General features: G+C 36.4%; 2 protein-coding genes across 3 annotated transcripts; one reads left to right on the top strand and one right to left on the bottom strand.

Moving 5' to 3' along the window:
• The first annotated feature begins 45 nt into the window (after positions 1–45).
• On the top strand, positions 46–7,480 carry LOC123873671 (SET domain-containing protein SmydA-8). 2 transcript variants are annotated; one of them, XM_045918643.1, is made up of 6 exons: positions 46–162; positions 2,527–2,576; positions 3,629–3,813; positions 4,248–4,373; positions 5,056–5,178; positions 6,180–7,480. In XM_045918643.1, the coding sequence occupies exons 2-6, from the start codon at positions 2,535–2,537 to the stop codon at positions 7,276–7,278; spliced, it is 1,575 nt and encodes a 524-aa protein (XP_045774599.1). In that variant the 5' UTR covers positions 46–162; positions 2,527–2,534; the 3' UTR covers positions 7,279–7,480. The 2 variants fall into 2 exon arrangements, with proteins under 2 accessions (XP_045774599.1, XP_045774597.1); XM_045918641.1 differs by lacking the exon at positions 46–162 and adding an exon at positions 791–1,132.
• A 192-nt stretch (positions 7,481–7,672) lies between these two features.
• Positions 7,673–13,569, bottom strand: LOC123873503 (trypsin-1-like). The gene is made up of 6 exons (XM_045918357.1): positions 13,286–13,569; positions 11,373–11,550; positions 10,648–10,764; positions 9,687–9,853; positions 8,877–9,028; positions 7,673–8,277 (listed from the first exon to the last, which is right to left on the bottom strand). The coding sequence occupies exons 1-6, from the start codon at positions 13,353–13,355 to the stop codon at positions 8,074–8,076; spliced, it is 888 nt and encodes a 295-aa protein (XP_045774313.1). The 5' UTR covers positions 13,356–13,569; the 3' UTR covers positions 7,673–8,073.
• Positions 13,570–18,126: the final 4,557 nt, after the last annotated feature.

Genomic DNA, 18,126 nt, shown 5'->3' with positions numbered 1-18,126 from the left:
GCGTTCGTCTCGGCCCGTCACTGATACAATACTCGTTCAAAATAGACTTGTGCAATTATCACTACTAGCTGAAGAACCGTGGCCGGTGCCAACAAAATGAAGTATTAGAAACCTCGTGCCAGTTGACTGAAACAAATGTTTTAAGCTGAACAATTGTAGTTGGTACGTCTTGTACACAGAACTCTTTACAATTCTGATTTCAGTAGTCTTCGACGTTTACTTATGATGCTAGATTATGAATAAACTAGATTAATATCTGTGATATCATAAAAAATTACATAATAAAGTTCATTCAGTTCAGTTGATACATCATGCAAGTGCTAAAACATGTAGGAGTGCACGAATCAGTATAGGTACCTAACTACAGCTTTAATATCTAATCGATATTTTTCATGCTAAGTGCAGTTCTAGAATAATATGAAGAAAACCCTAAATCATATTATACTAACTACTTATTTAATTAATTAATTTAGCGCAAGCCTATTACGAAATTCTCACATTGAGGTCGCAAGGTTCTGGAATGGCGAACCTGTATCCACCACGTAGTGCAATGTACCAACACTGTGGTAGACCTCCTTAGGTAAAGAGGCGACATCAAATCAGTCGCAGGGAGCCGCTGCATGAAAGCAAGCATCATTATATCCACATTATATCTGGAATGTGGAAATCCTGGCCGGAAAATCCTTCCTGAATCGCCAGCAATTAACCTCACGAACGACAAAGATGTTATTTTGTATACCTACCTAACATATTTAAGTAGAGATTAAATAAATTTTAGTTAGTAATAGGTGTTATTTTTCTAGTACCATCAGGTAAAATCGTCTCCAATACAGAACAGTCAAAGATTTAAAAAAAACGCAGATTTATAAAAGTAATTTATAATAGATTACGCAACACCCTGAACGCCGGCTAGTCTGAAAGTTTCTTGCGCCCGCGCATCGCGTCTTTGGAAAAGTGCTTTTGTTCAGTTTCATGAAAAATAATAATATGTGACCGAATATTTTACACGGCTTTATTTTAAATAGTTTATCAAATGCTTAAAACTATTTTATGTGATTGTTAATAAATTAATTGGTATTAGTTTGGAAATCGAGAGGGGCAGCTTGGGCTATTTGTACCGATTTATAATTAGGTAAGTAGGTCACCTACATTTAATAATTTTGGAAAATATGGATTTTGAAAATCACTGGCGCAGCTGTGCTTGTATGGCTACTAGGTACCGAATAAGTAGATATTATAAGTAGGTTCCTATACCTACAATGTAATGTCCAGAGTTAAATTTTAGGTTTTTGTTTTTTCCGGGATAAAAACTATAATTAGGAGAAGGAGGTTCTCCAGGATACAAGCTATCTCTGTGCCAAAGTTCGTCTATATCTTGGATTAAAAGAATCCTACGTCCGTATAACAGCTTCAAGATACAAGCTATTTCTGTGCCGAATTTCGTGAAGATCCTGTCAGCGGTTTAAGTGTTAAAAGGTAACAAACAAACATATTATATCTAATCATTTTGGCATTTATAAAGTTGGCTGATAGTAGGAGACTAACAGGCTGTAGGTAAATGTATGAGATCTCGTAGTCTTCGCACGTTTCCTTGGAAGGAAATGGGGAGATCCGTTCAAGGCGGTTTTGCTTTCTGTGGATGAGTTCATCCGTGCACCGTTAAGATGTACGGTCCTTGGATTGCCCCCTAGTTTGCTGGCAGTCTTCCTCTTTTGCTGAGGAAGAGGGTGTCAGGAGTGGTCCTCAAGTTGGAAGCCTTTTTTGGGAAGCCCTGCAAGGGGACCGCTCTAGGGCGTCAATGTGTGGATGTTTTGTTTTTCCTGGGCTTCCTCGTGGAGCGGGGCCTTACCGGTAAAAGTTACGAGTCTCAGCAGTCCCTCGAGGATGGACAATAGATGGTCTTCTCCGCCACCAAAAATGGCTTCTTAGGCCTCGCAGGTAAATGGCCTTGATTGCAACGACGTCCAGTTCGGCGGCTTTCTTTGGCTTGCGTTGCGCGGGTTTTCTTGAGCCGAAATATCTAAACAACTTTTTATATTATAAGTAGCTTTAGTACGACAGGTCGAGATGGCAATTGGAGTGGAGACGCCCTACTTACGCTCAGTTTAGTTATTTTATAAGAGGGTAGGTAGCAAAAAGTTTATAACTCATAAAATTTGCATACTCAGAGCAGTTCATTGCAATATAGTGTGTGATCTAAATAATTTTCACTTTACTCATTCAGTTTTGAATAAGATAATGACACGAGAAGGTGAAAATAGCAAATCACTGCAAAACAGATTTTGTGTGGCAATGAAATTATTATAAATATAATTATTTGATACGTAGGTGGTACTCAAATCTAGACTTCACGTAAAGTGATTATATTAATACCTAGGTAGGTAGGTTTAGGTAGGTATCCTACTAGACAGAGTCAGAATGACTCCAGTAATATTTTATTTAGGTAGGTAGGTATACCCTAGATATTGTCTGGAATTGTTTCATTTTTCACCCTGAAACTTACATTGTGTAATTTTTATTTTACAGAAAAGAAAATGGGTAAAGGCAGTGAAAATGGTGTTTCGGAAGTTTTCGAGGTATTTTTTTTAACTGCCATCTACTGATAATACTTTGAACTACTAAGCCTGCCTCTAGTAGAAGCCAGTGAAATGAGGAGTTTCATTGAAGCCGTTGCATTGCGATGTGATACCATCCAAAAAAAGCTAGATGGCGCTGAAAACCAATTTTAAAACATCTTCCGGAAAAAAAAGGGCGGGAAACTGCGTACTTAACGGACGGAAAATTTTCTGCTTTATTTTTTAAATTCAATTTGGAAAGGGATTGGTGTTGTTTTATAGTTTTCCCTAACTTGTAAATAACTACAAACTTGACATTGGCTAATCTATGTAAAGCCAGACGAGAAGAAAAAAAAAAAAAAAAAAAAAACATCTTCCGTCATTTTAACCCCCGACCCAAAAAGAGGGGTGTTATAAGTTTGACGTGTGTATCTGTGTATCTGTCTGTGGCATCGTAGGTCCTAAACTAATGAACCGATTTTGGTTTATTTAGTTTTTTTGTTTGAAAGGTGGCTTGATCGAGTGTTCTTAGCTATAATGCAGGAAAATCGGTTCAGCCTTTTGAAAATTATCAGCTCTTGTCTAGACTGTAACCTTCACTTGTCGGGGGTGTTATAAATTTTTAATTTACACTTGTTCATTGATGTCATTTTAGATGTCACTACTGGTCGCACAAGATTGTATAAAATCGTAATATCCATTTTAAATATACAAATATACATTTTATATATTTAAAATATCCATTTTATATATTTAAAATATCCATTTTATATATTTATAAAATATCCATTTTAAATAACGTTTTGGTCTGGCTGTCCGAATTGTTGAATTATACGTATTTTAGTACTTATATATTTTAAATAATTTTTAAACAGCTGAACCGATTGTGACAGCTGTAGGTAAGTAGGATTATAGTTTTTAAATAAAAATAATATTACAAGTTAGCGCCTATAATATTACCATAGTGAACTATCTATCCGACTATGTTTTAAAACTAGATCGCAGACTCAAGTATTAGTATTAAAAGTAAAACGCGTCAATTTATTAAAAAGCTTTTAATAAACCGTTTCCAGGTACACAAATCGGAGGAGCTCGGGCGGTACCTCGTGGCAGCGAGAGACCTGACTCCTGGAGAAGTGATCGTCACCGAACTGCCCCTGGTCTTCGGCCCTAAAGCGATGATAGACCCTGAAGCCTCCATGCCCTGTGTGGGGTGTTATAAACCTGTGTTTACCGATATTGGAGAGAGATGTTCAAGGTATTAAGTACCTAAAATACCTATGTTTAGATTTATTAAGGTAGAAAAAGTTTTCAAGATTATTAAATCCTCAAAGGATTCAAAAGAGAGCTTAAAATGTAGATATGGCTAGAAAGGCCAAGATTTATGGGAATTTTTAGGAATTATGTGCCCCACACGTCGCTTCTTCACAACTTCGGCTTCACAATCCCTTGAGATTACTTTACTTACTTACTCTACTTCTCCTACGGATCTCTTCACATCTGATTTGATCGGAGCATGGCTTTCTCTATCGCCCACAGCGTAACTCTGAGTTTTCTTCTAAGTCCATAAGTAGCGACCATGACGTCTCCGATCTATATGTTATCACTAGCAATGTTATCACTCTTCGAAAACTTTGATCCTACCAAATTTTAGCCAGAAAATGTACCTATACATATTATTTTTTGATTCAGATGCGGCTGGCCAGTGTGCTCTGGTAATTGTCCAGGACTCAAAGATCCAAGGCACCATGGACTTGAATGTGACATCCTGAGTGCTCGACCAGAATGTGTTCTGGACAATATGGCTGAGTATTACAGGTATTGCCCGCCAATGTACACTAATAAGGAGTGTAATAAATAAATAAATGGTACTTAATTCTTTCCTTCTTTATCTGCAAGTAAAGGCCTCACCCGGTCATTGTAATTTTTGCAAAAAAAAAAAAATCTTTTTGTTTTTAATTATTACCAAGCTACCTAAAACCAAGGAATGATAACATTTGAGTTATCTTGCATTGTTATAGATAAATTTCTAACCACGTCTTCTCTTCTTGGTTAATTTATATTTTATGGATAGCTATAACATAACGTACACGGTACGCTAACGTTTGTACCTAACATATTACTTTTGTTGGTATTATCGCAAAGGAAGGTTTTTGGTCTAGTGGACGATGGCATGACAATTCTTTTATACAAGGAAACAAAAGCTCAATTCGCTGTAATCCGCTGAAACCATGCTGAAACAGACAAATCTAGATGGTGCAGCATGCAGCATGCGAAACACACCGCCCGCCCCCCAACTACTAAACATGCAGGAAAAGCCAGCCATCAAGCAAGCAATACGCACCACCACCACGTCGCACCACACAAATCCCAAAACACACATGACCCACGTTTCGCCCGGACTCTGGAGCATCCTCAAGAGATGGAGACCTTACAATGCACAGTTGCAATTATTGTGCATTGTAAGCGTTATCTATCTAAATTATTTCATTCATTTCAGACATGATGCATTGCTGCCTCTACGTTGCGTCCTTCTTCAAAACACAAACCCGGAGAAATGGAGGCAACTGTTAGAATTGCAGTCGCATATGGAGTACCGAATACCTGGATCAGACTTATATGAGTAAGCTTTGTCTACTACTATCATCATCACCATCATCATCGCCACCAGTCCACTACTAAGCACGGTTCTCCTCTCAGAAATCAGAATGAGAAGGACCCCTTCCAGGTTAGCCCAATTTCATCTTAGACTGCGTCATCACTTACCACCAGGGCGGTCAAGAGCTAACTTGTATCTGAATACACCTTTCTAAATATTATGGAACACTCTCAGGTATTCAGTTTTCTTCATGATATATTCTTCAAAATGTATCATTTTATCGCCTGTCTGAATCTAGATTTTTATTTATTTTATTTTTTATTATAGTACCTAATTTAAAAAATTTGGGATGCTTCGTCGATCTTGGATAATTAATAGAATCACAAAGTTTCTAATGACCATTATGTTAGCGCTTTGACTAAAATAGATCGTGAAATTCGTATTAGCGTTTGAGAAAGTCAGATTATCGTTTAGCAGTTTTTGCTGTAAAAGTAGACTAATTGGCTTTAAATTCTATTTAGCTGACATGATCAGTTTAGCTAAGATTACGTCGTTTAAAGGCGTAAACACATTGCTGTATCGTGGTGAGTTAAATTACGCAACAGTACAACAAGTCGATGGGATCCTTTCCCTATAATAGACAACAGTTAGACTAGGAGCTAGTTTAGTTAGGAAATTTTTGTCGGCTACTTGATTCCTCGGGGAATATGGTGCTCTATCTGCTTTTTTTGTAATCATGGCTGAGTAGAGAACTAACTTATTCTTACTCTAAACTTTCTTTTTCTTTTCTTGTTTGGTGGCTCTTCTAAGTGTCAGACCAGTTTGCCATTCAAGTAGCCTCTAAGAGCTCATTATAAAAACATTATAAAGATATTCGTCTGGTGTAACATTTTGGCGCAGGCGCGCTCCGATTGGTCAAACGTCACATCAGATTGCATTACGACCTATGATACAAATGATCGCAAAACTTCACTATACGGTTGTGTCTGCAGCTTTAATAACAGTTTGAACTTTTTCGTTTTCAGCGAAGCAGATGAATTTATCGTTGAGTACTTGATCAACAGTTTCATAAGTAAACTTGAAGACAGCATTAAAAAGAAATACTTCAAGGAAATTTCTAAGGAATTGCTACATAGAATGTGTGGAATAATTGACACTAATGCATTAGAGATAAGACTGCCTGGTGGTTCTGAACTCAATGCTTTGTATGCTACCACTTGTCTGCTAGAGCACAGTTGTATACCGAACACGAAACATGTCTTTGGTCTCTTCACGAAGGACAAAAGTGAATTGTATAGAATAACCCTTAAAGTTGTTGTTCCCATAATGAAGGGACATCATATAGCTACCATGTATAGCCATGCTCTATGGGGAACCCAAGCTAGAAGACAACATTTAAAAGATACAAAGTACTTTACATGTAAATGTCAAAGATGCAGCGATCCTACTGAACTAGGTACTTATTTAAGTGCAATGAAGTGTTTCGGGGACGATAAAGGATCTTGTGATGGCATACATCTACCTGAAGATCCCTTGGATGAAGAAACTGATTGGGCTTGCAGCAAATGTACAGTTAAAGTTAATAACTCCCAAATAAATATGCTCATTTCACAAATGGGAGAGGAGGTTGAAAATGTTCAAATGATGGGTGGGTCTGTAACCATGTTAGAAAATCTTCTATGCAGGTTATCAACTTTTTTACACCCGAACCATTATCATTTGTATTCTATAAAACATTCACTTGTCCAGCTGTATGGTAGACAACCTAGTTACATGTCTGGGGAAATTTTGGATAAGAAAATCAAAATGTGTAAAGATTTGATTGCAATTACAACAACTTTAGACCCTGGAAACGCTAGGTTAAGTCTGTATAGTGCTGTTCTACAACATGAATTACATTCAGCATTACTTTTGTTATCTAAAAAGGCTAAAAGTGACGGATCTATAAAAACTATTGATGAAATAATCCCGTTGCTGAGTGAAGCTAAACTTTCCCTAGATAAAGCTCTAGCATCTCTAAAAGATGATATCGAAGAGACTTCAGGAAAAAAATTGTACGAAGTTATTGAAAGCAGCAAAAAGGAATTTGATAAGTATTGCAAAGAAAAGAAAATAAACATTTAAAACAAATTTAATCACTTTGTAATAAATAATTGCTTAGTTTACTATAAATAACAAACGTTACATAATAAAAATTATATCTTAATATCACAGTAATTGCATCATTTGGAAATAAATAATAACTTACACCTAAGTCTTATAAATCTAGTGTTATTTGGTACGTCCAGATAATTTTACAGTAATTAAATTGTTGCAATGTAATAAAATAGGACTGCAGTTTTCATCACTAAAAATATTTATCTGGTGAGAGGCTTTGGCCGTGGCTAGCTACTACTCTACCGGCAAAGCCGTGCCGCCAAACAATTTAGCGTTCCGGGTACGATGCCATGTGGAAACCAAAGGAGTGTGTGTTTAATAAAAACTGCCATAGCCCTTCCAAGTTAGCCCACTTCCATCTTAGACTGCATCATCACTTACCACCAGGTGAGATTGCTGTCAACTCGTATTCAATAAAAAAAAACGTATTTATTTGTAACTACAATAAGTGCAGTATACGGCATCAAATGGACAAGAATTTAAAAATTAGAAACTCAAAAATACTGTAACCAGTTAGATACGATTTGAACGTTATGAAGAATCAGGGTTCTGTAGTAATTTTAAACGAAATCGCATTCAGCTGCAGACCAACAAAACCCGCCAGAGGCCAGAGCTACAAAAACTTTTTGAAAAAGTAAATCTGCGAGGCGTGTGTGACATATTTTACTAACACTCAAAGTTTTGGCGGTTTTTGTGGTTTTTGAACATCTTGTTTGGCGTGGGGGTAAAAATTTCCACTCTTGAAACACGATTTATAAACCATTAGCCTCTTCTCAAAAGCCAGCCGAATCCAGATCTTGCACTATCCTCGTTGACACTGGAAACAATCCATTCGGTGAATTTGGACACCCTGGTGTATATTCCGGGCATCTTGGCCCTAGCACACCCGCTTCCAGTTGAAACTACACCAATGATCGTGGAATGGCCTTTGTCTCCTTTCACCATTAGAGGACCACCGCTGTCAGCCTGGAAATTTTCAATATTAGACTGCTGTTCATGTATCACATGTTAAAATTTGGGAAGATTAATATGGCAGGTATAAATTGAAATTACGAAGCAGCCCGTAATGCGTTAAATAATAAAAAGAAAAGTTTTGGTCTTAAAAGTTTGTAATTTCGAGAAAACAGAACATTGCATTTCGAGATTTTAAAATACTTCAATACCTTGAATTTATAATGAGAAATTAAGGTCTCCCAAACCTGTTTTTTAACTAGTTGAGACCCATCGCTTCATCCTCGTGGATTTAGATTTTTTTGTTTAAATTTTCCAGATAAAAAATTGGCCTATCGCTCTCCAGGATTTTAACTACATATGTTCGTGCTAGGTGCTCGTCTTTCATTGCTTCGTTTTGACTTTATTGGATGGTACAATCAAACAGACAAATATACTTTGTATTTATAATTAGTAGAATTTTTATTACAAAACAATTCATTTGTTTTTCTATTTGAACTGTTTAGATATATATTATGTATAACTTGCGTTGTACTCGTATAATTCGAGTAACAATTTATACCTATGAAATTGTACAGCTTTGCAAACCAATCCTTTTGCTTTATTGAACTTACCCAACAGGAGTCCCGTCCACCAGTTTCGTGTCCCGCGCACATTTGAGTTGGGCTGATCCTTACTTTGCTTCCCTGTGATTCATACCAATTGTTGCATTCATTGTTTTCCACTACAACTACATCAGTCTTTTGCAAAATATTTGGTCTTGTTCCTAGAATAAAGATTTTGTTAGTATTTATGGTATTGATAATGGTGTGAAATTGTTGTAAAATTATCTTGGTCTCTGGTGAGCATTGATGTAGGAGGAATCTGCCCTTACTTCTGTGCTGTCAAGTAACAAACCTGTGCAGTTGCTTGATTTATGGCTTCTGTCTACTGCGCAGGTTTATTAAATGACGAGTCATACCTTCTTGAGTTCTGGTAAACTTTAGTCCAAGAGTATTTACAATGATTGCATTTTGGAATTGAAATCCAAACAACAGTTCAAAGTACCTGGCAAGTCGCTTTAAGAACCTTATAGTTTCTGGGCCACCACGAAGACAGCGATACTCTTGATGCAGGCCTATCCACTATCTTGTCGCAAGAGAGAGCCTAGCTAAAGAAATCCTAAAGCTAAATCCAAATTGACTTGATCATACAATATAGATTCAATAGCGAATATTAGTGAAACTTTATAGCGGTTAAAAGAGAATACAAGTGATTGCATTTAACCCATTAATCTAATAAGGAGGTTAGTCATATTTCTAACGTTACTAAAAAAGTGTCAAGATTCACTGCTATTAAAATGTTTTCGAGATACAAGTAATGGTTACTCATTTTTATCTGTTGGTTTGTGCCTATAAAATCAACAAGAATATTATCAAACGTACCTATTCCCCTGTCCTCATTAGTGAATCCCCATCCAGCTACGGTAGCCATCTTGCCGCTGTAATCAGCGGCGAGAGGCTGGGGCAAGCATGCTGGACGGAGCTCATTCGTCCATCGTAGCTGACGGATTGTCTTCAGGAGGGCTACGTCATTTGTCTTCTTCTTACACCTGTCACAAAAGAAACACCTGACTTGAACTCCATCCATATCCATACTATCCTTCTAATATTATAAATGCGAAAGTGTGTCTTTCTGTCTGCTACTTTTTCACGGCCCAACAGTTTAACCGATTCTGACAAAATTCGATACAGGTTCAGCTTATATCCCGGGGGGGGGGGGGGGGGGGGGGGATAGGCTACTTTTTATCCCGGAAAATCAAAGAATTTCCACGGGATTCTTAAAAAACCATCCGCTTAACCGATTTGTATGAAATTTACGAAATCGCGGGCATCCCTAGTTCTTCAAAAGCCGACAACGCATTAGCGGTTTCTCTGGTGCTGCATTATATTATGTTCATAGGCAGCGGGTGACCCGCCTGTTAGTTTTCTCGCGATTAATATTAAAGAAACTTATAGGTTTGAACTATTTTTAACAGATGCATTTGAAAGAAGCCCATGGGAGAGTAATTAAATGCATACCTAGATACTTAGGAAAACTATCAAAACTTGTAGTTTTTGTTATTGGCTGAATTTATTTACTAAAATTTAGTTACTAAATTGAAAATAAGTGAGATGCCAATAGTGAAAACTATTGCCCAATCAGAGCAGATTGAGATCATCACACTGTAGCTAACAGGAGGCCTATCGCCTTAGTTTTATAGCTACAGTGTGTGTGTTGAATATCATCAATTATATGTATCATTAGTGAATTACAATAATTGATATTGTGGCTTTATAACTTCTATGCTAAGAGAGAGAGTACTAGGCCAGCTGGAAGTATTTCAATATGTGTACTATACAATACCTGTACTCTGGATGGGGTATAATCTTAGCAAGCTTCTCGTTCTGATCACCAGCTGAAATATCAGTGTAGCCAACGACGACGGACAACTGCTTAGACTTGTAGAACTCATCGAACACACTGAAAATGTAAGACAATAAATTGAGTATGTTTGACTCTTTAGTGAATGCTGTTATAGAGGCATACTTTAATGAAAAAACTGGCCAAGTGCGAGTCAGACTCGCGCACTGAGGGTTTCGTACCCAGGTATTTTTTCCAACATTTTGCACGAAAAATCAAAAACAATTATACATAAAAATAAATAAAAATCTGTTTCAGGATATATAGGTAAAGCCCTTTCATATAATACTTGGTCTTAATTTGAAAATTGAAACATATTTTAATTTTTTTTTAAATGATGTGACCACAAACTCGCGGTTTTAAGATTTATTCCTGTACTTGTGCTATAAGACCTACCTTCCTACCAAATTTCATGATTCTAGGTCAACGGGAAGTACCCTATAGGTTTCTTGACAGACAGACAGACAGACAAGAAAGTGATCCTATAAGGGTTCCGTTTTTCCTTTTGACGTACGGAACCCTAAAAAGCTCAAGAGTAGCTTTAGGTAATGTAATTGGAAGAACATAGAAAGACATACAGACCTAACTTTCAACTTCTGACATTTTTACGCCTATCAGTTGATAATAATGATGATAATAAGGTGATACTTGTAAAATTTCCCCTTTACCTGCAAATGCAATGTCCAGCAGTGAGCAACCATCTGTCATTGAGGACGGTGGCTCCACACTGGTGCGTCCCTTGTCTCCATATACTGGCCGCCCAGGGGAACTCAGCAGGAAGACTGTCACTGCCGCCTACTATTCTTGCACTGCGACTGTTTACTAGACCGCATTCTACGTCTGCCACTGAAAAACCACACGATTATACAAGGTCAATCAGAATAGTGGCTTATTGAACTAAATCTCTCTTCTGATACGTAGCACAAGCCATCGGTCCTGCTGAACTTTCTCTGGTCGTGTCGGATTGCCATTCCATCGGAATTTGAGAGTAAAGGAATAGAGTAGCTGTACATCTATGTTTGCTCACACTGTATACAATTTCTAGCGATGGCAAACCTCCGCTGAGACTGACCGCCTTGGCCGAAATTCGGTCAGAAGGACATTATAGTTAAAAAAATTATACAATGGGAGCAACCTTTAAACCAAGCATCCACTAGCAATAAAACTTGCAGTCACTTGCGCGGCACTTGTATTGTCTAACAGTCAGTATCTAGAAGATTTTCCATCGAAAAGTAACTTCCACTATTTGACTTCTGCTAGTAGGTACCTATTATTGCTAGTGGACACTTTTCCTTAAGTCGTAAAAAGCTACAGTTACCGGAAGTTCTTGAACCGGAAATATGTACTCTAGACCTCGAATCAATCGCAGAAGGTGTGGCTGTTGTGGAAAAATAAAACCAAGTTCAAGGAAATGCGGGTACAGTTCAAAGAACGTTTTATGCGTCAGTGTTTGGCAGTTTGTTTGAAGGGCAGAAAATTCCGAAATTACGAACTAGTTACTAGGAAATACTTTATTTAATCAGTAGACGATGCCCGCGAATTCCCATGGGTTTTGGTTTTTAAAAATCCCGTGGAATCGCTTTGATTGTTTTGAATAAAAAGTAATCTATGCCCGTCTTCGGGATACAAGTTATCTCTGTAACTTTCGTCAAAGTTGGTTAAACGGATGAATTTTTGAAAATCTCATAGGAATATTTTCTTTTTTTTTTCCGGGATAAAAGTAATCTAAAGTCTTTGTCCTAATACTGCCTACGAAACAAAATAACAAATAAAGTCAGCTCTTCACTAACACACTAAAGGGAGGAAGTGTGGAACTATACTTGAAGTATTGGCTGAAACTTTTCGCAATAAGAACGTGGACTGACACAAGCATCTGTACAATAGCAATAAGTCCACACATGGTGGTAATGTTATGGTGGGCAAAATCGAAGTATTTCGATCCTTTTTATATCGAAATGATTGTAATATTATAAACATTATAGTCAAAGGAAAGCAGCGATACGTGATTTGGAAAAAAACCGCATTTTAGACCTCCTTTTTAACCCCCGACCCAAAAAGAGGGGTGTAATAAGTTTGACGTGTGTATCTGTGTATCTGTCTGTGGCATCGTAGCTCCTAAACTATTGATTCGATTTTGATTTAGTTTTTTTGTTTTGAAAGGTGGCTTGATCGAGAGTGTTCTTAGTTATACCTAATCCAAGAAAATCGGTTCAGCCGTTTGAAAGTTATCCGCTCTTTTCTAGTTACTGTAACCTTCACTTGTCGGGGGTCTTATAAATTAAATTACACTTGTATATTGAATATTATAAACATTATAGTTAAAAGGGAGTTACGACACGTGACTCAAAAAAAACAAGCATTTTAGACTTCCTTATACTTGCGAGAAGTCATCGAGAATTGAATACTATTAAAGTGTGTAAGGGTACGTTTCAGATTTTTCAGATTTTTGCAATTAGATTTCAGCCAGAATTCATTGTATTACAGCTTCCGATACGGAAGCTAAAAGGAACTGTTGAGCCTTTGATATTTCGTAAAACGCCTAGCCGGGCTGGATGATTTAAGATTTAAAAAAAAAACTTACAATTGACATAGCACAATCCAAAATCCAAATACAGTACAATCAAAACGAGCACATCAATCAAACGACACATTTTGACGACAGCAACCACTTATCTGAATAACGACACTTTACCGAATGTTTATATAAATGGGTAATGTTTCCTTAAACCTTAGGGTCTAGGATATAATGATAAGGTAATTGAAGTGCAGCCGAGGCAAGGAGTGCACTTGCTGTACTGATCTGATATCATACCGTAAATATTTAAAGGATTCTAATGATTTGTATTGTAACGACTTCTTCGTTGGTTTGAAGGTCTGACCCCTATAACTTAGCGGGTATAGTGATGCGCTTAGACACATATCGATATGTATGCAGATTTTATCGACTCGATAGTAAAAAAAGCTTTATTTGCTTCCAGCAAACAGTACCTACCTATCCCATATTTTAAAACTTAACTGTTAAGTTATTGTAATACTTAATTAATACACAAAGTACCTACTTAAATACTAACAGTCTTATTCATAAAAATTTGTAGAAGCTTTATTAGCTTGTTATAAGCAAAGTTCTCAAAAACATGATTCATAAACGTTCAATAGTGCTAAAAGTGTTCAATAACGGCTCCATAACTTATAACAGGCTGAACCCTACTATAAACCCTTATTAAAGAATAAGATGGCCGCCGTCTTGTCTTAACAGCTGATAATTTGTTTGGAAGTGAGGTTATTTTGTTTTGGTTGATTCTAGTGTCATTGCATTGTCATTATTATTTATACGTTATTTATTCTGGATTCGAGAGGCTGTGGTAATTAACTAGAGTTGCAAGTTTTAATTGCCATAAGATGCTAGGGACGGACGTCGTGAAGTAGGTACCTAAAAGTTTCTACCTAATTTCGAAGTTTCTTTTCATGTAATCATTCTTTTACATAGGTATGTGATTTCTTCTAACGTAAGAAATATGGCGGTGATGCAGCTCAGTACCTAACTACATAAACCGAGAAGGATTTGGGTAAAAAAAAGGGCTGGCTCATTTTTTGCGCAACGGATCAGCCTGGCTGTCAAGCGTGGAAATGCAGCCAGTATTCTTGGCACCATTCCACACGGGCATGATTTGTATAGTAATTAGATAAGGCTAGCTTTAAGTTTTATTGTAATATTTTCAATTAAAAAAAAAAGGATTTTATTCCATGAATGTCCAGGTACTGTATCTAAATTCTAATACATACTTTTACCTAATACATCTTTTTTTTTTAAATAGTATAATAAAATCTAACGCTAATTTCTAAATTCCTTCCTGTTTCCATTTTTATAATTAAATAAATCGGAACAAAACTCCGAACGATAATACCTAACTATCCTCCAGAACTCAGACAATTGACCGAAATTCGAAAACAAATGTCACACCTGCGTCACTTTTCTGTGTAGAGCCCAGTTTTTTTGCAATTTTGTCTATGAATTCATCAGAACGACAACATAACAAAGCGAAACTAGCCTATAGCGAGAATTTAGTTGTGAGAGGTTTATTGAACCTTTATGAATAAAGAAAGTTATGAAACGTTTAATAGGCCTAATGAGCATTTTAGCTAATGAACGTTTTAAACCTATATTAAGGGATTTTTATGAATAAGACTGTAAGTGTTTGTAAAATAACCACTTTCACAGCGGTGTGAAAGGTTTCTCCAACCTTTTCCATGCCTGTCTGTCTCTAGCGACTCTACTCGAAAATACGAAATGTCATTTATATGGGATATGATTCTTGATATGATTATGGGATGGGATTCTTGACATATTGTTGAGATATGTGATCCACATAACATGTAGTAATATTTTGATTTATCAATGCACTGAATTAAATGCTCAATATGACAATCCATGACTGCAATCCAAATATCATCATGAAAAATATTGTATAGCAAGTTTACTTAAAATTCCTTGTGAATAAATTTTGACGGAATAGGTAAGATTAGCACATAATTTAGGTAAAGACTGAAACTATTTTTCTTACGGATTAATTATCTAGGTAAAGGACTCTAATAGGATATGTCCGCTCTTTACGCAAGCATTTACGGTGCGTAAGCTCGTGAAGGACGCGAACAATTACAGTGTGGATCCTACGTATTTTTTACAGGTTTTCGTGCCACGATTCACGGGCGAGTGAAAAGCTATCTTGATTTTTATCGATACTAATTGTTTGAATCACTATCATGCACTACCCAATTTTTATTGTTAGATTCGGCAGAACCTCCGTTGCTAAGCGTAGATAAAAACGTTTTACCTGTCATTACCATTAATGAGTGACTACTACCAAAAATCCTTACTTAATATTATAAATGCGAAAGTGTGTCTGTCTGTCTGTCTGTCTGCTACGTTTTCGCGGCCCAACCGCTGAACCGATTTTAATCAAATTTGGTGCAGACTTGGGATACGACCCGGGGAAGGGCATAGGCTACTGTTTATCCCGGAAAATTCAAGAGTTCCTACGGGATTTAAAAAAAACCGAAATCCACGCGGGCGTAGCCACGGGCATTCTCTAGTCATCTATATTCTTTGGGTATAAAAATATCGATAGTATTTTTCGCATCACTATACACATTTCATTGTCAGGTTCGCCGCAACCTCCGTTGATAAGCGTAGATAAGAGCGCGGAAACACCTGTCATTACCATCAATGAGTGAGCATTATCGAAATATTTCCAAGCAATGTCAGCGGAAAGTAAATAGCGCCTGGGGTGACCATGATTTTCATGATTTTTTTCAAACTGGTGACAGATACTCAATTCATTGAGGGTTTAATGCGATAGCTTAGTAAAATTCGGATTCTGAAAAAAGGAAAAATCTAAAAATTTATAAAAAAGATCAGTTCATTCTCTGCACATATTTCAGACTTTGAGTCTTGCTTTTAAGACTGTATGCCCTTATGACTATAACAGAAAAAAGTACTTAAAGAATTTTTATATGTAAATATCATGATCACATGGTAGTTTATAGACTAGTTAAAATTTTAAATGACAATTCTTCAAAAAAATATGCATTTTGCTGTTGAAAAAAATGACATTGTCTTCAACCGTGGTTTGTATAGATTTGTTCATTTTGTAAAAATCTATTTGGCAATCAAGTTATTATATTGCAATTATGCAAGTTACTTACGCGCTTATAGTCAGCTTAAGTGCATAAAGGATTTATGGTGATTACATATTATTGCACTGTAACCTTTTGTATTTTATTGTCTTTATAATAATTACCAGTATTGTAAATTACCATGATTACTTCAACGTTACCAATGCCATCATATATTTTTAAATTAATGCTATTAATTAATTAAGACTGTTATGCGTATGTATGTAGGTATACCGCGTAAGAAAAAATCTATTAGGTAATTTATAGGTAAAATTGTTAATTTTGCAATTTATAAAAAAAAAATATATTTGATGATTTGCTTTAAATTTTGAAATTTCTATTCGTTCTCATTAACATGACGTATCACTCGTGTTCCGTCGTTCTTTTCCCAAAAATTGGCTATCTTCAACTTGAGTTAAAGTTAAGTTCAAGTTGAATTTTGAAAAGAATGCTACATCTGAATTATCGAATTAGTTAGTCAATTATATCTGCTTCACAAAGATATTGTACTTAGGTCTAGTTGCATGACAGGCAGTTAAAGTTACCTTATGTTTACGATTAAACTTTGACCACCAATGAAAGTGGATTGCACAAGTTAATATTCATACCAAATACGATTAAGGTTAAAAGTATAGTAAGTTAGTAAGTAAGTAAGTTTGGTCCAAAGTCAAAAATCCTATGTTGTGCAACCCATTCTGTTTTTATTGACTGTCAACGCTTAACCATACCTGTAACGGTACATTAACTGCCAGTCATGCAATCGGACCTTAGGACTTAGACTTAAATCACACTAATATTATAAAGGAGAAAGTTTGTATGTGTGTGTGTGTGTGTGTGTGTGTGTGTGTGTGTGTGTGTGTGTGTGTGTGTGTATGTTTGTTACTCCTTCACGCAAAAACTACTGGACGGATTGGGCTGAAATTTAAAGTGGAGATAGATTATACCCTGGATTAGCACATAGGCTACTTTTTATCCCGGAAAATCAAAGAGTTCCCACGGGAATTTTAAAAAACCTACATCCACGCGAACGAAGTCGCGGGTATCAGCTAGTAGGTAATATAAAGTCATGGTCACCCCAATACCAACACTCTATGTAGTCTAGTACTACAATAGCTATTTAAAGCGTAACTTCTTCCTTATTTTTGAAGTTTGTCCTTGCTAAATTTACTAGTCTCTAAAAATAGATTTTTAACTAACTTAATTATTTTTTTGTTAGTTTGATACATCGATTGTTTGAGCATGTACATTGTACAATGTACAACCTTTGTCTACACATTTTGTCATTTTACGTGGCATGAAATTATTACTGTTATTGAAAAATCAAAATGACGTATACGTATTTTACATTAATTATATATACCTACCGTGCCGCCAAGCGATAGCGTTTCGTTACGAATGCCAAATGAGTATGAGTTTAATAAAACTGCTATACTCCTATTGATAGGAGAGGAGATTCTCCTAAAAGATGAAAGCGGGCTACCCTGGAGGTAGCCCGCTTTCATCTTAGGTAGGTACGTGAGATTTCAGAACTTATATCTGACTAATAGAAAAAATATTCTAGGGCGATTTGCCAAGGGAAGTTGGATCCACAATTTCCGTGTGCATGAAAAATATCTGGTACAACGAATCGTCGAAGTGCACCAGGAAATAAAGCGGTGTAATTGCTCCGAGAATTTTTCGGCCAGTTTCCTTGTTACAAGCTATAAAACAGATGAACGCTACAGAAAGTGAAAACAGATACGTGAAGAC

The sequence above is a fragment of the Maniola jurtina genome, chromosome 17 (genome assembly GCF_905333055.1).
Source record: "Maniola jurtina chromosome 17, ilManJurt1.1, whole genome shotgun sequence".
In the NCBI taxonomy this organism is placed as follows: Eukaryota; Metazoa; Arthropoda; class Insecta; order Lepidoptera; family Nymphalidae; genus Maniola; species Maniola jurtina.
This window is presented reverse-complemented; position numbering and strand designations above follow the sequence as displayed.